The 17,955-nt window shown below is 36.5% G+C and overlaps 1 protein-coding gene across 8 annotated transcripts in view; it reads left to right on the top strand.

Moving 5' to 3' along the window:
- Positions 1 to 17,955, top strand: part of sxc (O-linked N-acetylglucosamine (GlcNAc) transferase sxc) — a 247,116-nt gene that overhangs the window by 207,737 nt on the left and 21,424 nt on the right. For 3 of the 8 annotated variants that reach the window (XM_065868419.2, XM_065868420.2, XM_065868422.2), the window contains one exon: positions 1,636 to 1,674. The exons of 4 other annotated variants lie outside the window; for them this stretch is intronic. In XM_065868419.2, coding sequence (XP_065724491.1) covers positions 1,636 to 1,674 — 39 coding nt within the window. Of the gene's footprint in view, positions 1 to 1,019; positions 1,072 to 1,635; positions 1,675 to 17,955 lie in introns of those variants that run through there. One more of the 8 variants, XM_070998734.1, reaches the window with a different exon arrangement.

Here is a 17,955-nt window from a genome sequence, read left to right as displayed (position 1 = left end):
CGTCGGGGGGTAGCGGGGTACCGTCGGCGCTGGTAGAATGGCGTGGGAGGCGGCGGCGGGAACTGGCGGCGTTGGCGGGAACTGCTGCGCTGGGCTTCGGTGGTTTGCTGCTGGTGCGGCTGGCGTACGTTGGATGCGGCGGACTGCGTTTTATCTGTAGGGGAGAAAATACACGATGCGCGAAGTGCCCCGGTGACCGAAAGAAAGTACGCTAAAGTACAAATTAAGCAATTAGTTATTTAGCTAAAATCCATGGGTTGGGTCCATTTTAACCTTTTTCATAGTTTCATAACTATTTTTTATGGTAACCCATACGTTTAAGTATTACTTAAGAAAGACTATTGGGGCCGTTTTATTAATATATTGGTCAATTTTAGCAATCGATTTTTTTGTATCTTTTGATATATTCTTTTTATATATTTTCAAAGATGCTTTCGAGCATCCGCTGTCAAAACATCACATACAACTCTGTCCTTCCGCCATGTACGCGCTTTTTCATATGGACATCAAAGCTTCCTTCTTGTTTAGTTTTTTTACTTGCTCTTTTTGTGCATTCTTTTTGAACTTCATTTGGCAACATAGTGCAAGATGGTCGATCTTGTTACTGCCAACTCGAAGGTACTGACTGAACTTACGAGAATATTTAAAACGTTGGTTGATAGTTCCTGAAGGGGATGTAAATGGAATGCTTTGCTTCAGAAATCTAAAACATTGACTTCTGGATGGATGTCTAAAGCTAAATACAACTCTATTTGATATTCAATTTCTTTTTTCTATGGTTCAGAAGCCTGTGGATGAGCTGAAACGTTTTTAACTGATGAAGTACTAATAGTGCAGTAACAAACTCTTGAAATCAAATATGAAATGTATTAAATCACCCATAAGAATAAAATCAATATTCAAAATTCCAGCAAACTTATTTTTTTCCAGTAATAATGTTGAATTTCTGTTTGATTATTTTAAACATTTTCAAGCATCGTATAAACTGAGTTCCGGTTTGTCTTTGTGTCTCCTTTTAGGGATGTGCTTAACTTCGATTTAATTCAGACTGTTTAACAGCCTATTCATGCAGAAGGTAAGCGATTTGAAGGCGCAACCACCTCCCAAAAATGTTGATTAAAAAATATATATATTTAAAAAACCGTATGCGAAGAAGGTGATATATATAATTAAAAGGTACAAACGGTTCTCAGTTGTGAAAGTTCTCTGGCCCACGATAGTCCTTATTCAATTTTCACTACGCTTGCCTGAATTAAAATCTCATCCTTGATTAATTTTCTAATGGTAATGAAAGAGAAATTTGGCACTAACAACATTTCCCACTGTATTTAGGTATGCGTTGTTTTGAATTTTTTTTCGCAGCAACTGGTATAGCCCGATATAGCCCGTCCTCTCCTTTTGCATACCGTTTGCTTAAGCCGATCAGCTTTTCGCATCAGCGATTCTCTGTGTGAACAGAAATTCGCTTAAAGTTGCAACAGCAATTTTTTTAACTATCGTTAATAACATTATTTTATCTGGTGTGTTTTTCGACAACATGCTCCAAAACCAAATTAAAAATATGTCGTGCTTACAAGTTTGTCTTTTACTATTGTGGGCAAAAGTAAGGTGATTTTATTTATTTTACATTTTCAGGGGGAAGTGCACCATTTATTCCTTTCACCCGGCCAAACTGTAAGTAAGGAATAAGAGGGCTGCTATATTTTTTTCTGGCTTTAGAACGAAAATGTTAATATTTATCATCAAAATCATCATTTATTGTCTTTCAATATATTCTCCAGCAAGATTTATACGCTTTTTCTATGCGGTCAAACCAAAGCACTTTTACCATTCCGATTGAGACACCTCCAAAACATGATTTTGGAACGCTTCAACAGCATCTTCTGGCGACGAAAATAGTTTACAATTTAACTCACTTTTCCCTTGGTGTGCGGTAATAAAAAGAAGTCAGGGCTGTACGGCAGATGAGCCATCAATTCGACATTTTGGCCGGTCAAAAACGCGTTGGTTTGAGCTGATGTGTGAGAGCTTGCATTGTCATGGTACACAGTGATCCATGTTCTCTTGTTCGTTTTTTCGAATTTCTCCGCAGACTGCAGGCCAACATTGTGGTGTACCACTCAGAATCGACCGTCCTGCGTTGCTCAAGCGTAGAAGTCGCCACATGACCAGTTTTACCAAAGAAACACGACCATTTTCTCCGAAATGTTTCTTCCACGAACAACTTTTGTTTGGATTTGGCTCGACTTCGAAGACCCACAACGTGGATTGTTGTTTTGTTTTTTGGTTTCCAACGAAAAAAACCTTTTTTACAGCCAGGTGTTCACGCAATATGGAAGGTTGCTGGTGAAGAAATTACCATGGATGCCTCTGTCTCACGGTCTGTCACATGATGATCTTGCATTTTGAGTTAACGCACTGCATCAATGTTCTGTGGCAGATCGACTGTTTTGTACGACCTTCGAGCGAGTTTTGGTCAGGATAATGCACCGGCTCTCATTTTACTTCTTTGTGACCATTTCGCCAAAAATTCGACGCATATCGGAATTGGTTCCGTGTGACTTCTGGCTCTTCCCAACAGTCTCGAGTCGATTGAGGAGGTAACAAAAAATCGAAGAAGGCGCTGATGACTATACCGGAAATGGTTTTGTTTTGAGGATTGGAAAAAAGTTGGCATAAGTTTATTTTATAAGGAGGGGATTAATTTAAAGGATATGAAATTTATTTAAGAGAATATATAAGAGTTTTTAATTTTAAAAACAAATACATGACTTTGCAAAAGCATTTGACAAAGTCTGTCATATTGCTTTAACTGCAAAACTGGAAAATATGGTTTTCCACTCGTTAATTATAACCGTTACTCGTAGAGTAAAAGGGTATACTAGACTCGTCGGAAAGTATGTAACAGGCGGAAGGAAGCGTTTCCGACCCCATAAAGTAAATATATTCTTGATCAGGATCACTAGCCGAGTCGATCTAGCCAAGTCCGTCTGTTCGTCTGTCCGTATAAACGCTGAGATCTCGGAAACGATACAAGCTACAATATTGGGATTAGGCATGCAGATTCCTGAGATTTCTGCACAGCGCAAGTTTGTTTCAGCATTGTGCCACGCCCACTCTAACGCTCACAAACCGACCAAACCTATGGCGACCACAATTTTCATGCTATATACACAATTTTAACTGAAATGTCTTGGTCTCGTCAATACCTATCGATTGATCCAAAAAAAAGTTTGCCACGCCCACTTTAACCTGTGACGCCCACAATTTTCATGCTAGATACAAAACTTTAACTGAAATGTATTGGTCTCGTCAACACCTATGGAATGATCCAAAAAAAGTTTTCCACGCCCACTCTAACGCGCATAACGCTTAAATCTGTCTACCGCCCACATAACCATATATTGAGATCACGGGTAGGTGGCACATTTCAATCTCGCTTTGCTGCATGCATATCTCCATTTCCCTTTGGTACCATTAGCTGAGTAACGGGTATCTGATAGTCGAGGTACCCGTCTATAGCCTTCTTCCTTGTTTTAAAAGGGTTTGGTCCTTTCAAATTAACAGTGGAGTCGAAAAGAATGGAGTTTTTTCAAGCCCGTATGTGGCAACATCGGGACTTCATCAAGGAATTGCGTTAGATCCTGTTCTTTTTATTTTATTCATAAATAATATAAGCAAGTGCCTATTCGACTCTGAGTTTTTGTTATTTGCAGATGACTTTAAATTACTCAAATCCGTCAACTCAACCTAGGTTTGTGCACTCCTCCCAAATGATTTAAATAGATTCGGCAATTAGTGCTCTCGGAATATGTTTCCATTAAATTTCTCAAAACGCTTTTTAGTAATATGCAGCAAACGAATAAATAATGCTGTCTGGTGGAATTCTATTAATACTCATCTTCTTGTCTCAAAAAACAAGTGCCTAGACTAAGGAATAGTTTTCGATTCTAAAATTGTGCTTATTGAACACATCAACTACATCGTTCCTAAAGCATATGCAATTTATGGATTCATGGTGCGCAATGCAACACATTTCTCTGACCCATACTAATCTTAGTTTATTCTCTTCTTTGGTTGTTTGGAACACGACTGGAGTCGTTCCTATCCGTCACGTGGAGCGAGTGCAAAAGCTTTTCCTGCGTTATGCCCATCAAAGTCTTGGTGACAAAATTTATTGCCCTGCCGCCTTGCTAAACAGTATTAATCTGTCCGTACATGCCTTTGGACCCAAGTTCGTCTAAAAAAACCTTGCTCATGTATTTCTCTGGTTTTAGTAGTTAGTTAAGACTTGCTTAAGTAGCCAGTTAAGGATTCGAAATTTGTGGGCGGATAAATAAAAAAATAAATAAATAAATGTTGTGGACTCCAAACCGAAGAACAGTATTTTGAATTAGGACGGACAAGGGAGATAAATAATGATTTGGATCGTCAAATTCTTTAAACCAACGTTTTATAAACCCAAGAACTCTCAGAGCTATATTTACAGTAGAGGGAGTCAAATTTAAGTTTTGGATCCAGGAGAACACCTAAATCGCTAACTGAATATATTCGGTCGAGAGACATGTTGTGAAAAGAATTACTCATGAACGTTGGGAGTCCGATTTAACTTTGGAGGGAGACTATCAGGAACGCATTCATTAAAAAATAAGTTTAGGACACTAAGAAATACTTCAGTTGTTATTTTAATATTCATGAAATTATATAAATTTGTCCAATTATATTGTAAAATCATGTTGTTGAGTTTATTATAGTCACATTTACGAAAGCATCTACTTTTAGGTGGAGAGAGGGAATCAACGCAGGGAAAAAAAATTGTTAGTTCTAATGTGGGATGAAATCGATCTTCTGGGACAACAAGTGCGTCAATTCTAGACACCGTGACTTAAGACGGATTTATTTATGGATATATATATATATACTTACATGAGTCGTTCTTCGCCCGAATAAAAATTTTAGAAGATTTTTTATATTCGTTGGTTATTCTTTATTAGAACGTTGGAAAAAGACTAATTGTATGTTACAGAATTGGTTAGAATGAAACCTCGGTTTGCGTCTTAGAATTTACTGTTAGTGCATTAGGTGACGCAATCGCAGGTGGATGATGCGATCACCACTTCTTTGTTTATGTTTACATAATTCGGTCTTATTGGATTTTGCGATCTTATTGGATTTTTACGTTTATTGAATTACGTCATTGTTGACGTTCGGACTTAATCAATTTTCTTTGTTTGCAATGCGGGATCTCGAGCTTCTGTATCGTTTTTAATCAAAGCCGAAATTGGCGATTCTGTTTACTTGTAAACGGCTTCGATCTTTGGTGGCCGTTGAGAAATCGCAGTGCAGACACGTCACTCCCCCATCACTTAGACAAAATCGTATGGTTATTTATGTGATTTTGGGGTATAGTTTTGGTATTTCTTGTATCTCTTGTGAGTCTATTGTTGGGTCGTCACCTTTTGTGTTATTGTATTTAATAAGTATTCTTTTAGGTATTTCCTTAAATTTATAAAGTAGGTAGAGTGATATACTTAATATTAAGAGACCCAGTGTTACAATTACAATTATTTTGTAAATCTGGTTTTCTTTATTTTGTTCAAAAAATATTTCTTTTGCTTGTATGTATGATATTGGGTCTAATTTGGTGACATTATTTCTTGTGTATATGCTTTGTGTGTAGTCAGAATTATAATTGCTTATGGATAAATCGTTAATTGCAATTGAGCAATTGTGTATTTTGATCATATTGTTTCCTTCAATTACAATTTCATTTTTAATACAATTTTGATTTAGTATAGTTTTTAACAAATTCCATGTAACTATGATATTTGGTTCGACATAATTAATTTGGGTAGTTAAGAGCGTTTTTGTGTACCTGCAACTAGTATCTGTTTGATTAACGAGACCTAAAAGACATGTGTTAGTAACAGGTTTTTTTGTTTCTTTGTTATACGAACTATTTCTGTATACGTAATATTTGTTTTGGGTGTTATCTTGTAATATTTTATTATTTTCATCTGGATAAGGTAATATTTCGTATACGGGAAGTTTCTTTATTTCTCTGGGTATGGTGGATATAATTAAAATTTCGTTTGAATCTGACCTAAGCCAAGTCGAGGTTTTTATGTTCAGAAGTATCTCAGAATTAATGTTTGTCAAGTAGTCGTGTTTTAATAACTTTGGATTGAATATTCCTAATCTTACTAACTGCATTCCCATTTCCAGGTCTTCAATGTATTCTGCGAAATGTTCTAAATTAAAAACCAATAATTCAAGAATTTTTTCGTTTTCGTTGTATTCGAGATGCTTGTTTATTATATCGATGCCTTTGTTAACTGTATCGATTATATTATTTAGTTCGTTTACCTGTACACTGTTTTGAGCTATTACATTGATTTTTTCTTCTAATTCTTCTTTATCATTTTTATCTAATGTTCCAAAAAGATATTTGTAAGCTGTTCCTACAAAATTAGCTAATCCTCTTTTGTTTCTCCTAACAATTTTTTACACATTCATTTCTCTTTGTAGTTTTTCTGTTAAATATTTAATCTGCGTTATTTCCTTAAAGCCAAACGCTTGTGATAGCAAATTTTTGTAAGTTTCTTCCGTTTTTGTAATATTAATTGTGAGACAATGGTATTCAAAACTATCTGGGATGTTGATTGTGTCGGTCATAAATAACAAATAGCCATTGTATGATTTTATAGGGTTAATTTCTATAAATTGGTTGTTACCCATTGGCATCATTATTATTAACGTTGATGTCAGAAAGATGAAAGTCAAAGCGCTGGGTCTTGATCTGGGTCCTCCTGCAAATATTTACTTTTATTAACTTTCTTTTGTCTCTGGAAGTTTGTTTTGTAATGTTTTATTTTTCGACCTCTGTTAGTTTCCTTAAAATGATCATTATCTATTTGTTCTATATTTCCTGTCTTTTTATAAGGATTGTGTAATTTCCCGTGAATTATGGGAGCCTTTCTAAATTTGGTATTTACCTCAAAATGTTGTCGTTTTTTATAAGTTGTTCTATTTTAGCTTCTTTTATAATTTGGTTATTATATGCAGGGGTACCTGCGTAAATAAAAATATCAGCTGGTGTTCTACCTGTTGCATTGTGTTTTATTTTATGATTGTAAGTATACAGTATTACTTTCATTTCATAAGTTTATTTTCCGAATTGTCGCTGGTCTCGATCACACGTATTTTTTCGTTAATTGTTTTGTGTAATCTTTCTACATCTGATACTCTATTTTTACTTGTTGTTATCTGAATATTTACGTTTTCTGTGTCCAGCCAATTTTTAAGCGCTATACTCATAAAAGCACTATCCCTATCTGTTTTCAAGGTTCTGGGTTTTCCCATTGAATTGAATATTCGAAAAAGTCCTCTTTTAACTTCCATCCAGTCCTTTCCGTTTAATTCAATCGCGCTTACAAATTTTGAGTATAAATCAATACAAGTTAGGTAATTTTGATTTTTGATCGTGTAAATATCTGCGACGTAAATTTCCCTACAAAATTCTGTTTCTGGAGTTGTTTTTAATAAAAGCGATGTTTTTCTATGTTCGGTTTTTGCTTGGTTACAAACATTACACTCATTAATTAAATTCTGAATTAAATACTGGTAGTCGGGATAATAATAGGTTTCTTTGAAAAGCCTTACCATTTTTTCAATTCCTGGGTGCAATAGTTTTTCGTGGTTGCTAACAATAATTTCTTTAAATTCAGCGTAAGTTTTTATGCTCTGTAATTTAATTACTGCTCTTACAATTTTTGTAGTAGTGTTCATATCCTGTTTACAAGCTTCTTGAATGATTTCAAAATCAGAGTCGTGTTCGATGAAAAGTGCACTTGACTTGGTACAAAAATGTTTTATTAATATTTGCTTAGCTTTTTCGATGTTTAGTTCTTAAACATTATTTTAATCTTGACTTTCTTAAAATAATTTTCACTTTCTTCACCTTCTGTATTGCTGCGAATCATTTCTACCTGTCTTGCGAAATGATTGATGGGTTTTTCAGTAATTGTTATTAAATTTTCATTATCTTCTTCAGCGCTATGTGCTGTTGTTTTGTTACTGCCATAGTATACTTCGTTAATTTTGATTCCACCAGTTTACAAAAAAAAATTGATGAAATACGCCTTTCAGGAAACCTTTGTTTTCCGGTAAGATACATCTCCCTGATTAAGAAAAGGGCACTTAAAATTTTTTCTATGGTACCAATTTTTTTTAAAGTGTAAAAAACGTTTTTCGCACTTTTTTATTTTATAACTTGAGTTGTGATAAACCGAATACGGTCATTAAGGACTCATTTTACAGGTAATAGAATGCCCTTTAACTTTCTTATACACATCGTTAAGTTCCATTCATTAGTTCAAAAGCTACACTTCGTCAAAGTTGAAAAATTTGGAAAAAAATCAAAAACGCTGGCATAAATGGCTTCTTTAAAAATACACGCGTAAAAACCGAAATTAGTTTTATGTTGTTTTCTTGATGGCTGAACCATAACGGAGAATATGCGCCATAGATCACGACAATCCGTTGGTAAATCGATTTTTAACAGATTTTTAAACGTATATACCCAAGTTCATTATTCGGGAGCAGCGGCCGTTAAACGTTATTTTAAATTTTCAGTGTTGGGGAACGTAAGAATTTGGTGCAAGTTGTTATGCATAACGTCAGTTTCCTTGCTAAAAATATATGAAAATGATTTCCTCGTAACTGCAATCGCATACTCTTTAGCTTGCCCAGCGCTATAGCAAAGAAACTGACGTTATGCATAACAACTTGCACCAAATTCTTACGTTCCCCAACACTGAAAATTTAAAATAACGTTTAACGGCCGCTGCTCCCGAATAATGAACTTGGGTATATACGTTTAAAAATCTGTTAAAAATCGATTTACCAACGGATTGTCGTGATCTATGGCGCATATTCTCCGTTATGGTTCAGCCATCAAGAAAACAACATAAAACTAATTTCGGTTTTTACGCGTGTATTTTTAAAGAAGCCATTTATGCCAGCGTTTTTGATTTTTTTCCAAATTTTTCAACTTTGACTAAGTGTAGCTTTTGAACTAATAAATGGAACTTAATGATGTGTATAAGAAAGTTAAAGGGCATTCTATTACCTGTAAAATGAGTCCTTAATGACCGAATTCGGTTTATCGCAACTCGAGTTAGAAAATAAAAAAGTGCTAAAAACGTTTTTTACACTTTAAAAAAAATTGGTACCATAGAAAAAATTTTAAGTGCCCTTTTCTTAATCAGGGAGATGTATCTTACCGGAAAACAAAGGTTTCCTGAAAGGCGTATTTCATCAATTTTCTTTTGTAAACTGGTGTTCTTGACAATGCATCGGCTACGTGATTTTGCTTTCCTTCTAAATATTTTATTTCGAAGTCATATTCTCCTAACCTTATCTTCCATCTTTGCAGTTTCATATTAGGTTCTTTGATATTGTTTAGCCAGACTAACGGCTTATGGTCACTTAATATCTCAAATCTTCTTCCGAATAAATAGGGTTTTAAGGTTTTTGTTGCCCATACTATAGCTAATAATTCTTTTTCAATTGTACTATAGTTTTCTTCATGTGCATTTAGAGTCCTACTAATGTAACTGATTGGTTTGTTATCCTGAGAAAGAACTGCTCCTAATGCAAAGTTGCTAGCATCAGTAGTTAATTGAAACCTTTTTCCAAAGTCTGGACAAATCAGTATGGGATCGTTTATGATAAGTTGTTTTAATTTATTGAATGATGCAATAAATGTATCATCTTTGAATGTCACTTTAGAACCAGCTTTTAAACATTTAGTTAAAGGTTTTGAAATGTCTGCGAAGTTTGGAATGAATTTTCTGTAATAACCGCAAAGACCAAGAAATGATTTTATTTCTTTTTGAGTTTTGGGAATTGGAAATTTATTGATTGCCCTAATCTTTTCTGGATTTGGCATTACACCGTTTGGTCCAACTATGTGTCCCAAAAATTCTGTTTCTTTTTTCAAAAATTCACATTTGTCTAGTTGTAATTTTAGATTAGCGTTTTTAAGTTTTTCAAAAACAATTTTTAATGAAGTAAGGTGTTCGTCAAGGGACGTAGAGAAAACAATTATATCGTCCAAGTATACAAGGCAATGCTTGTTTATTAATTCACGAAGGACATTGTTCATGCATCGCTGAAAAGTTGCAGGTGCATTTTTTAATCCAAACGGCATTCGTGTGTACTCGTAGTGTCCGTACTTTGTGGAAAACGCTGTTTTGTTTATGGAATTTTGGTCCATTTCGATCTGGTGGAAACCTTTAGCCAAATCAATGGTGGTAAAATATTGACACCGTCCTAGCTTGCCTAGTATTTCGTGCATATTGGGAATGGGAAATTTATCACTAATAGTGATCTTATTTAAGCCCCTATAGTCTACTACAAGTCTAAATTTTTGTTTACCTGAAGCATCTTTCTTTTTTGGTACTATCCACAATGGACTGCAATAAGGTGATTGGCTGTGCCTAATTATTCCTTGCTTTAACATATCCTGTATTTGAGACTCAACTTCTTTTTCAAATGAAAAAGGATACCCATACGGTTTTTTATAAATTGGATTTTCATGATGAGTTTTTATTTCATGCTTAACAACATTCGTAAAGGTCAAATTTTCACCATCACGATATTGAATGCATTTATATTGGTTAATTAATTTTAATATTTTAACTTTTTCTTCTTTATTTAAGTTTTCTAAGCGATAACTTTTTCCCTCTGCTAATTCATTTTGAACAGCATAATTTATTTCATCAGTATAATTTTTAGATTTTAGCAATGCCTCAAAATCATTTATATGTGTTGGATTTTTCAAACTAATGTTTTTGTGTAAAAAAATGAGCCCACTAATAGTAGTGCGATTATTTAAATAATCAATACTTTCCTGGTTTGCCTCTAGTAACTTTCGTCCTAGTAGTATGTCATAATTGGAAGAAAAGTCGTGAATATAAAATATTTGTTCTTGAGTAAATAAACTATTAGGTGCAACTTTTACAAATTCATTTAGTTCATAATGCCCTGTCATAGTCCGTATAATTGTCGGATCTTTATGTATGCTCCCGTTGAGAAAATTTTTTTTCATTAAGTTAATTGATGAACCGGTATCGACGAGGCAACGATAATTATGATTATTTATAGTTATTTCTATGTATGTAATTGGTCCGAGGCTTGCATTGGAAAATTTTCATTTTCATTATAAACATCTTCTTTGTACTCCTTATTTTGTTGATAATTTTCGTCTACTTGCATTCTTGATTGTCCACTATTACTTTCTCTGACTCTCTTTTGTGATTGGTTGGGTACTGAGCCCGATCGTCCACTTGGCTGTTGGCTTTGATTCATTGTATTATTTTGCTGTCCCTGAACTAAATTTTTTCGAAACTCTTGGTAACTTCCCCTATTTTGGTCAAAAGTATTATTTCTGTTATTCGATTGGAACCTATCATTTTGTGGAACCATTCTTTGGGGTTGGTTGGGGTGTGGTTGAATTGAAAGAGCTGTACCAGGATTAAATTGTTGGGTGTTGTACAAATTAGTGTAAGGGTAGGGATTACGTGTATAATTTGTTTGTTGATGCTTTTGAATTTTATTAGTATTGATGTTATAATGTTTTAAATTTTCATTTTCTTCGTATAGCCCTTCTTGCTGAGCCGCTTGTTTCAGTTTAAGTACTATTGAAATATCGCTTCTTGCTAATGTCATAAAAATTCTGTCAGGTAATTTTCGTTGTATTAGGTTTTTTGTAGTCCTAAACATTGCTTCTGTGTACAATATTAATTCATTTGGATTTCCTTCAAGTTCTAATTTGTTGCTTATAACTAACTGCATAAGCTCGATCTCGTTACAAAATTTTCTTAGATTACCTTGAAAATTACTATTGTATAGTCGCCTTAATAGTTCCTCCACAGGTGTTTGCGTTTTGTACTCGTCGATTAGGGCTGCTCTAAGATCTGGCCAGTTGTTGACTTGTAGAACTTGCAGAATCCTCTGGGCATCACCGGTGATTTGAAGTTCAATTGCTCCAAATATAACGCTTGTCTGTCGATCATGGGTTGTAGGATACAGACGCAAAAGGTAGTTAACTCTTCTGACAAAGGTTCCTAGGGTAGATGGATCTCCTTCAAACGTTGGAATATTCCGGATCTGGGACAAAAGTTGATTTAAGTTTTGCTCCGTCAATGAGTTGGGTGCCACACCAATTTGTGGTTGCCCTTGAGCTGGTGGTTCTTGGTCCATTTTGTTGTGTTTAATTAAATTCCACTCAACTTTATTACTGACCGAATTGGATTTATTCAGTAGTCGATTGAAGTTTAATTTATTATAATATTTGTTCAGTGCCTTTAATTTGCACTTAGGTTCTTTTGCGGATCTCTTAGTTGCACTTCCGAGCTAGTCGAATAAATTGCTTACTTGTGGGCAATTCCACGCGCTGATCTGGATATCCTAGTAGTTAAGAAATATCCTTGATCAGTAAGCTCCCGACTTTGTTTTTTTTCGCAAGAATATTTTTTTAAAGAGATCCTACCGACTGCGCCATTTACATGAGTCGTTCTTCGCCCGAATAAAAATTTTAGAAGATTTTTTATATTCGTTGGTTATTCTTTATTAGAACGTTGGAAAAAGACTAATTGTATGTTACAGAATTGGTTAGAATGAAACCTCGGTTTGCGTCTTAGAATTTACTGTTAGTGCATTAGGTGACGCAATCGCAGGTGGATGATGCGATCGCCACTTCTTTGTTTATGTTTACATAATTCGGTCTTATTGGATTTTGCGATCTTATTGGATTTTTACGGCTATTGAATTACGTCATTGTTGACGTTCGGACTTAATCAATTTTCTTTGTTTGTTTGCAATGCGGGAAAAGCCGAAATTGGCGATTCTGTTTATTTGTAAACGGTTTCGATCTTTCAACTGGTGGCCGTTGAGAAATCGCAGTGCAGACACGTCACTATATATATATATATATATTTAAAAAGAAACGGGAAAGAGATTGCAAAGAGCTATGAAAAACAACACCAAAAGCTATTGAAACGCATGCACAACAGCTTACAGGCTTAATTACAATTTAGTTAAGTTAAATATAACCACAAATAAAAAGAATTATAATTACCTCACTAAATTTGACACTAAGATCAAAAAAAGTTGTAGACATAAAAAAACATAAAAGTATAAGTGCGCGTAGAGACTGCAAAAGCAAGAGAACACGAGAGAGTTACTAAAGACTGAGCGTGGCATGCGATACACAAACAACATATACACGACAACAGTTTAAATAAAATGAAACGGAATTGAGATTACAGAGAGCTATGGAAAACAACACAAAAAGCGATTGAAACGCATTCACAACAGCGTACAGAGAGTTACAATAAGAAATGTACCGGCTAAATTATAATTTAGTTTTGTTAAAATTTCAATAATTAAATAGATTAAATTAGCCACAATGGTGGCCAACATGCCAACATGCTTTGTGCATTTGTGGAGTACGGGGTTGCGTGTAAGTTGATCGCGTTATGGATGACAGTCGTTTTCAGGTGGCCAAAACCTTTTATTTATTTCTTTACTCGCCAACAGACTATTCTTTTACTGGCTACCTGAAGATTAAAGATTGTTTTCTTAATGGCATCCCTAATGGGTACAAATTTAATAACATAACGTAAGACTCTACATATAGGCTCATGATATGGTCTGTAGGCCAGAATAAAAAATAGTTGAAAAGTCCTTAGACACATAACAGGGACATAAAAAGTAATGTTGCTAGGTAATAAAATAAAAATAAAAATTTCCTTATGTGTAATTTCTTTGAAGGCCAGAGCAAAGCATTGTAAAAATACAATAAATAGAAAACTATAGGGAGCCGTAGCACTATTTGACTACGACTACTGCTCTAGTTAGTGTAATAGTAAATAGCTGTAGCATTTTGTTGTAATAAAATTTGAGGCAATATGTTTGGAATCCAAGAGCGATCTTGATATCCATTGGATTAAGATTAAGTCTGTGAATTTGAAAGTGAACTTTCGTGATTTTCTTCTGCGCTCCAAAATTCTATTTGTTTTAATGTTTGCCTAAGACGGTTCGAAACAAAACTTGTAATATTTGGACCGTAAATTGATTAGGCTCCGGTAGCAATATAAAATATTAGAAACTACAAGTATAGCATAGAATTTTGAACACTAGTAAGGATCCAGTCGGATTTCAAACAAACGAAGAGTGATTTAATTTAGACCGAACAAAAGATGAAAATAACCTGAGTTTCGTGTACTGATCTCTAAATTGCGTTGAATTTCGTTTTACAATACCATACATAGCATAAGACTTTGGATTTAAATAATTTATATGTTCAATAAATATAAATTTAGCATCAAACAATTCCGGGAATTATTTCTTGAGGAGAGAATATGGGTATTTATTAATGGAATACGATCAAAGTACAATAATGATCCATTTTGACAAGATTAATGTCAGCATATGTTGATGCGTTCATTTAAAAAAGTAGTAAACTAGCCGAAAAGTTAGTGTCCAACCAATTTACTTCACGGCTTATTTCGACTGAGTAATGGCTTCACTATCATTTGTTTTTTAGTATATCTCATTCAGAGATTTCGAAATAATAAAAATTGCATCAACCTCGTCAACGACGGTTTGTAACTCTTCTAAGGCCAGATTCGATTCTGTGCGATGGAACGTGCACGAATTCATACCCCATGTCTGCGCAAACACGTTCCGTTTCCAGTTTTGAAGCGTCATTAAGAAATTCGGGGCTTAAGCGATTTAGTTGTATTTTGGTGCCAACGAAATGTGTTGCACTGTCACTGTTGGATCAAATTATTAACAAAATACTGTTTAGCCCTAATGTCTACACATGTACAGCTGCAAGCCCTCCGCTCTGCTCGGCTTAACGAGCGTTCGGAAATAAAAGCAGTAGCATGTGATCTTTGAAAGAGAAAAGTCGTCTTGGTCTTGAGTTTCGGTTTCGGTCGATCAGTTTATACTTAAAATTTAGGCGCGCAACGTGTGGCAGTGTTTCCAAATTTAAAAAATAAAAACAATTGAAGAATTCCTAATTTATCGTCGAGAAAACTTACGGCCGCTGTAGACGCTCATTTTCTCATTTCTTCGTTTCGTCGTCACGCTGAGGCTGTGAACGTAGTTAGCTCTACTCTCGTCGCATCGCAAAGCTCTTCAAAAGAGCATCCAACTCATCGGTGCTACTGAATTACAATTAGGCCATTCCTTTGCTGCTCGCCCTTCGTTGCCGCTGTTGTCAAACTTCTATTTTGCTGCTCGCCTTTCGTCGCCGCTGTTGCCAATCTTCAGCTCGCTCTCGCTCTCGTCGATGCTGAAACTTCAGTCGGCTTCTACATTGATCGCATTCGCACACTTTTCGCAATAGGATCGCTGCTCGCCACACTTCGCAAATTGATGGCCGCTTATCATTGCCTTAAGTAATATCTACGATGTCAACTATTGAGCAATATAAACGCCAACGGACCAAGATTTGAAGGATTATATCTCGCACTAAAACCCTTGTAACAACAAGCGCTGGCGAAGACACCGGACTTTTCAGCGTCGAACTGCGATGCCGGCTAGGAATTCTGGAGTCTTACTTCACGCAAGCAATGGCAGTCCAATCTGAGATTGAGACGTTGGATCCCAACGACAGCGGTCGCGGAGAATTTGAGGACAGTTATGTCGAGACCAAAGTCGCCATCAAGGATCACCTAGGCGAGAAACTCAACAGTTCGATTGCTCTGTCGTCGTCAAAGTTGCCAACGTTCGACGGAAAACTTGCAGAATACAAAAATTTCATCAACTCGTTCACACAAATTATCGCTTGTGAGGCAACCATGTCCAATCTAGAAAAGTTCAACCATTTGCTGCACAGATTAGAAAGACCAGCAATAGACGCAACCAAGGGGTTCCAATAACCGACGAAAACTATTCCAAGGCTTTGAAACGGCTCATTGAGAGATTGGGTAATTTATTATATATAAACAATTCTCTTTCTAGAAACCATAGCTGCGTTATTTAAACTCCAACCAGCCGAGAAATCAAACGCAATACAACTTTAAGGCTTGGTGGACAAGGCGTCTGCTATGTATGGAGCACTGGAATCCCTTGGAACCGGCTCAAACATTGCCCAGGCCATGTTGATCTACATCGTGATAGAAAATTGCGACCAGCTCACCCGCGACAAATGGAACAAGTGGTTGGATTTCAAAAACCTGCCAAACTGGAAGCAGTGTTTGAAGCTGCTGGAACGCCATTGTCAATATCTCCAATCATGCGCCCCCACATCCCCAGGACCAGTTTATCCAAGCAAGCCATCTCGAAAAAAAACTTATCTTATGACTCAATTGTCTCGGCAGTGGTCATTAAATCGCTCAGTGCTCATCAAAAAGTCCTTGCCGCAGCTGCAATCCAGCTCATCACACATTATGACAAGGACATTCCGGCCATAGAAGCGCGTCCTGACAGCCGCGCAGACTGTCCAGCCAAGTGATCCGATAACGTTCTCTCATCTGCACACTCAACCGGGACAAGTTATCCTAGCCACGGCCGTGGTTCTGGTCAAAGACGCATCAGGAACATGCAGGCCTGGCAGAGCATTGCTTGATGCATGTTCTTAGGTGAATCTCATCAACAAGGAGTTCGCTCAAAAACTTCGTCTTCGTCATGAATAATTCAACATGGGAATCCGCAGCGTTGGAGACTCGTTAACTAATATAAAGCACTCGTCCACAGCAACCATCCAATTGCGTATCACAGATTTTAACTTCTCACTGGAGTTCTGTGTCATCGGCCATATCTCGTATCAGATAGACTCTGCGATTGACATCTCTTCTTGGAATTTGCCCACCAACACACTTTTTTCAGATAATGGATTTCATGAATCTCGTCGCATCGATCTTTTACTGGCGTCGAAGGCTTCTACCATTCGCTTGCCGTTGGGCAAATAAAGCTCGCACCTCACTTGCCAATACTTCAAAACACATTGTTCGGTTGGGTCATCGCCGGTCGATGTCAACAACAGCAGCAGCAAGTTTCGGACTGTTTGATGTCAACCACAGTCTCCATTGATAACATCTTGCAGAAGCGTTGGGAGCTGAAATCCGTCGCTGTCTCACCTGAGATTCTACATCCATCCGCATCACCAAATCTGTGAGGCGCTCTATACAAGCACTACAGTTCAGGATTCCCACGGTCACATTGGAAACTCCGCTGAAGTGGCTCGTTGACGATTCTACGCATTGGAATTCCGCATGCTGAAATTCCCTGAGTTGAGATCCCAATACGTCTCACTCATGCAGGAATATCAGGCGCTAGGTTACATGTCATTGGTGACCAATCCAGATCTTCACGAGTCGCATTACTATATACCCCACCACTTCGTTTTGAAGCCATCGAGCACGTCTACCAAATTGCGAGTGGTTTTCGACGCCTCGTGCACAACAAGTTCGTAACTGTCGCTTAATGACCAACTGCTTGTGGGTCTCACTGTGCAAACGGATCTTCATCTGCAGCTTCTCAAATTCATACTGTTTCAATATGCCATTACAGCTGACGTGACAAAAATGTACAGGCAAGTCCTCTTCGATCAAAGCTTTCGAAAATATCAATAAATATTTTGGCGAGACTCCCTAGATGCAGAACTGCAGACGTTCCAGCTGAATACCGGCACTTACGGAATCGCCGCTGCACTATATCTAGCAGTACGCAGTTTACACTATTTGACTGACAAGTACAAGGAAGAATTCCCGAACGGCGCATCGGTTATCAAATCATCGTTTTACGTGGATGACCTGCTTTGCGAAGTCGACCACATACACATCTTGCAACTCAAGGCTACTTTGTCTGAAATTCTGGATCATCAATGCCTGTACCCACTGCATTCGATATCGACCCGTACTACTGCAGCAAGTA

This window comes from Drosophila suzukii (assembly GCF_043229965.1).
Source record: "Drosophila suzukii chromosome 2 unlocalized genomic scaffold, CBGP_Dsuzu_IsoJpt1.0 scf_2c, whole genome shotgun sequence".
Taxonomy (NCBI): domain Eukaryota; kingdom Metazoa; phylum Arthropoda; class Insecta; order Diptera; family Drosophilidae; genus Drosophila; species Drosophila suzukii.
Note: the sequence above shows the minus strand (reverse complement) of the source record. Positions and strands in the feature narration are given on the sequence as shown.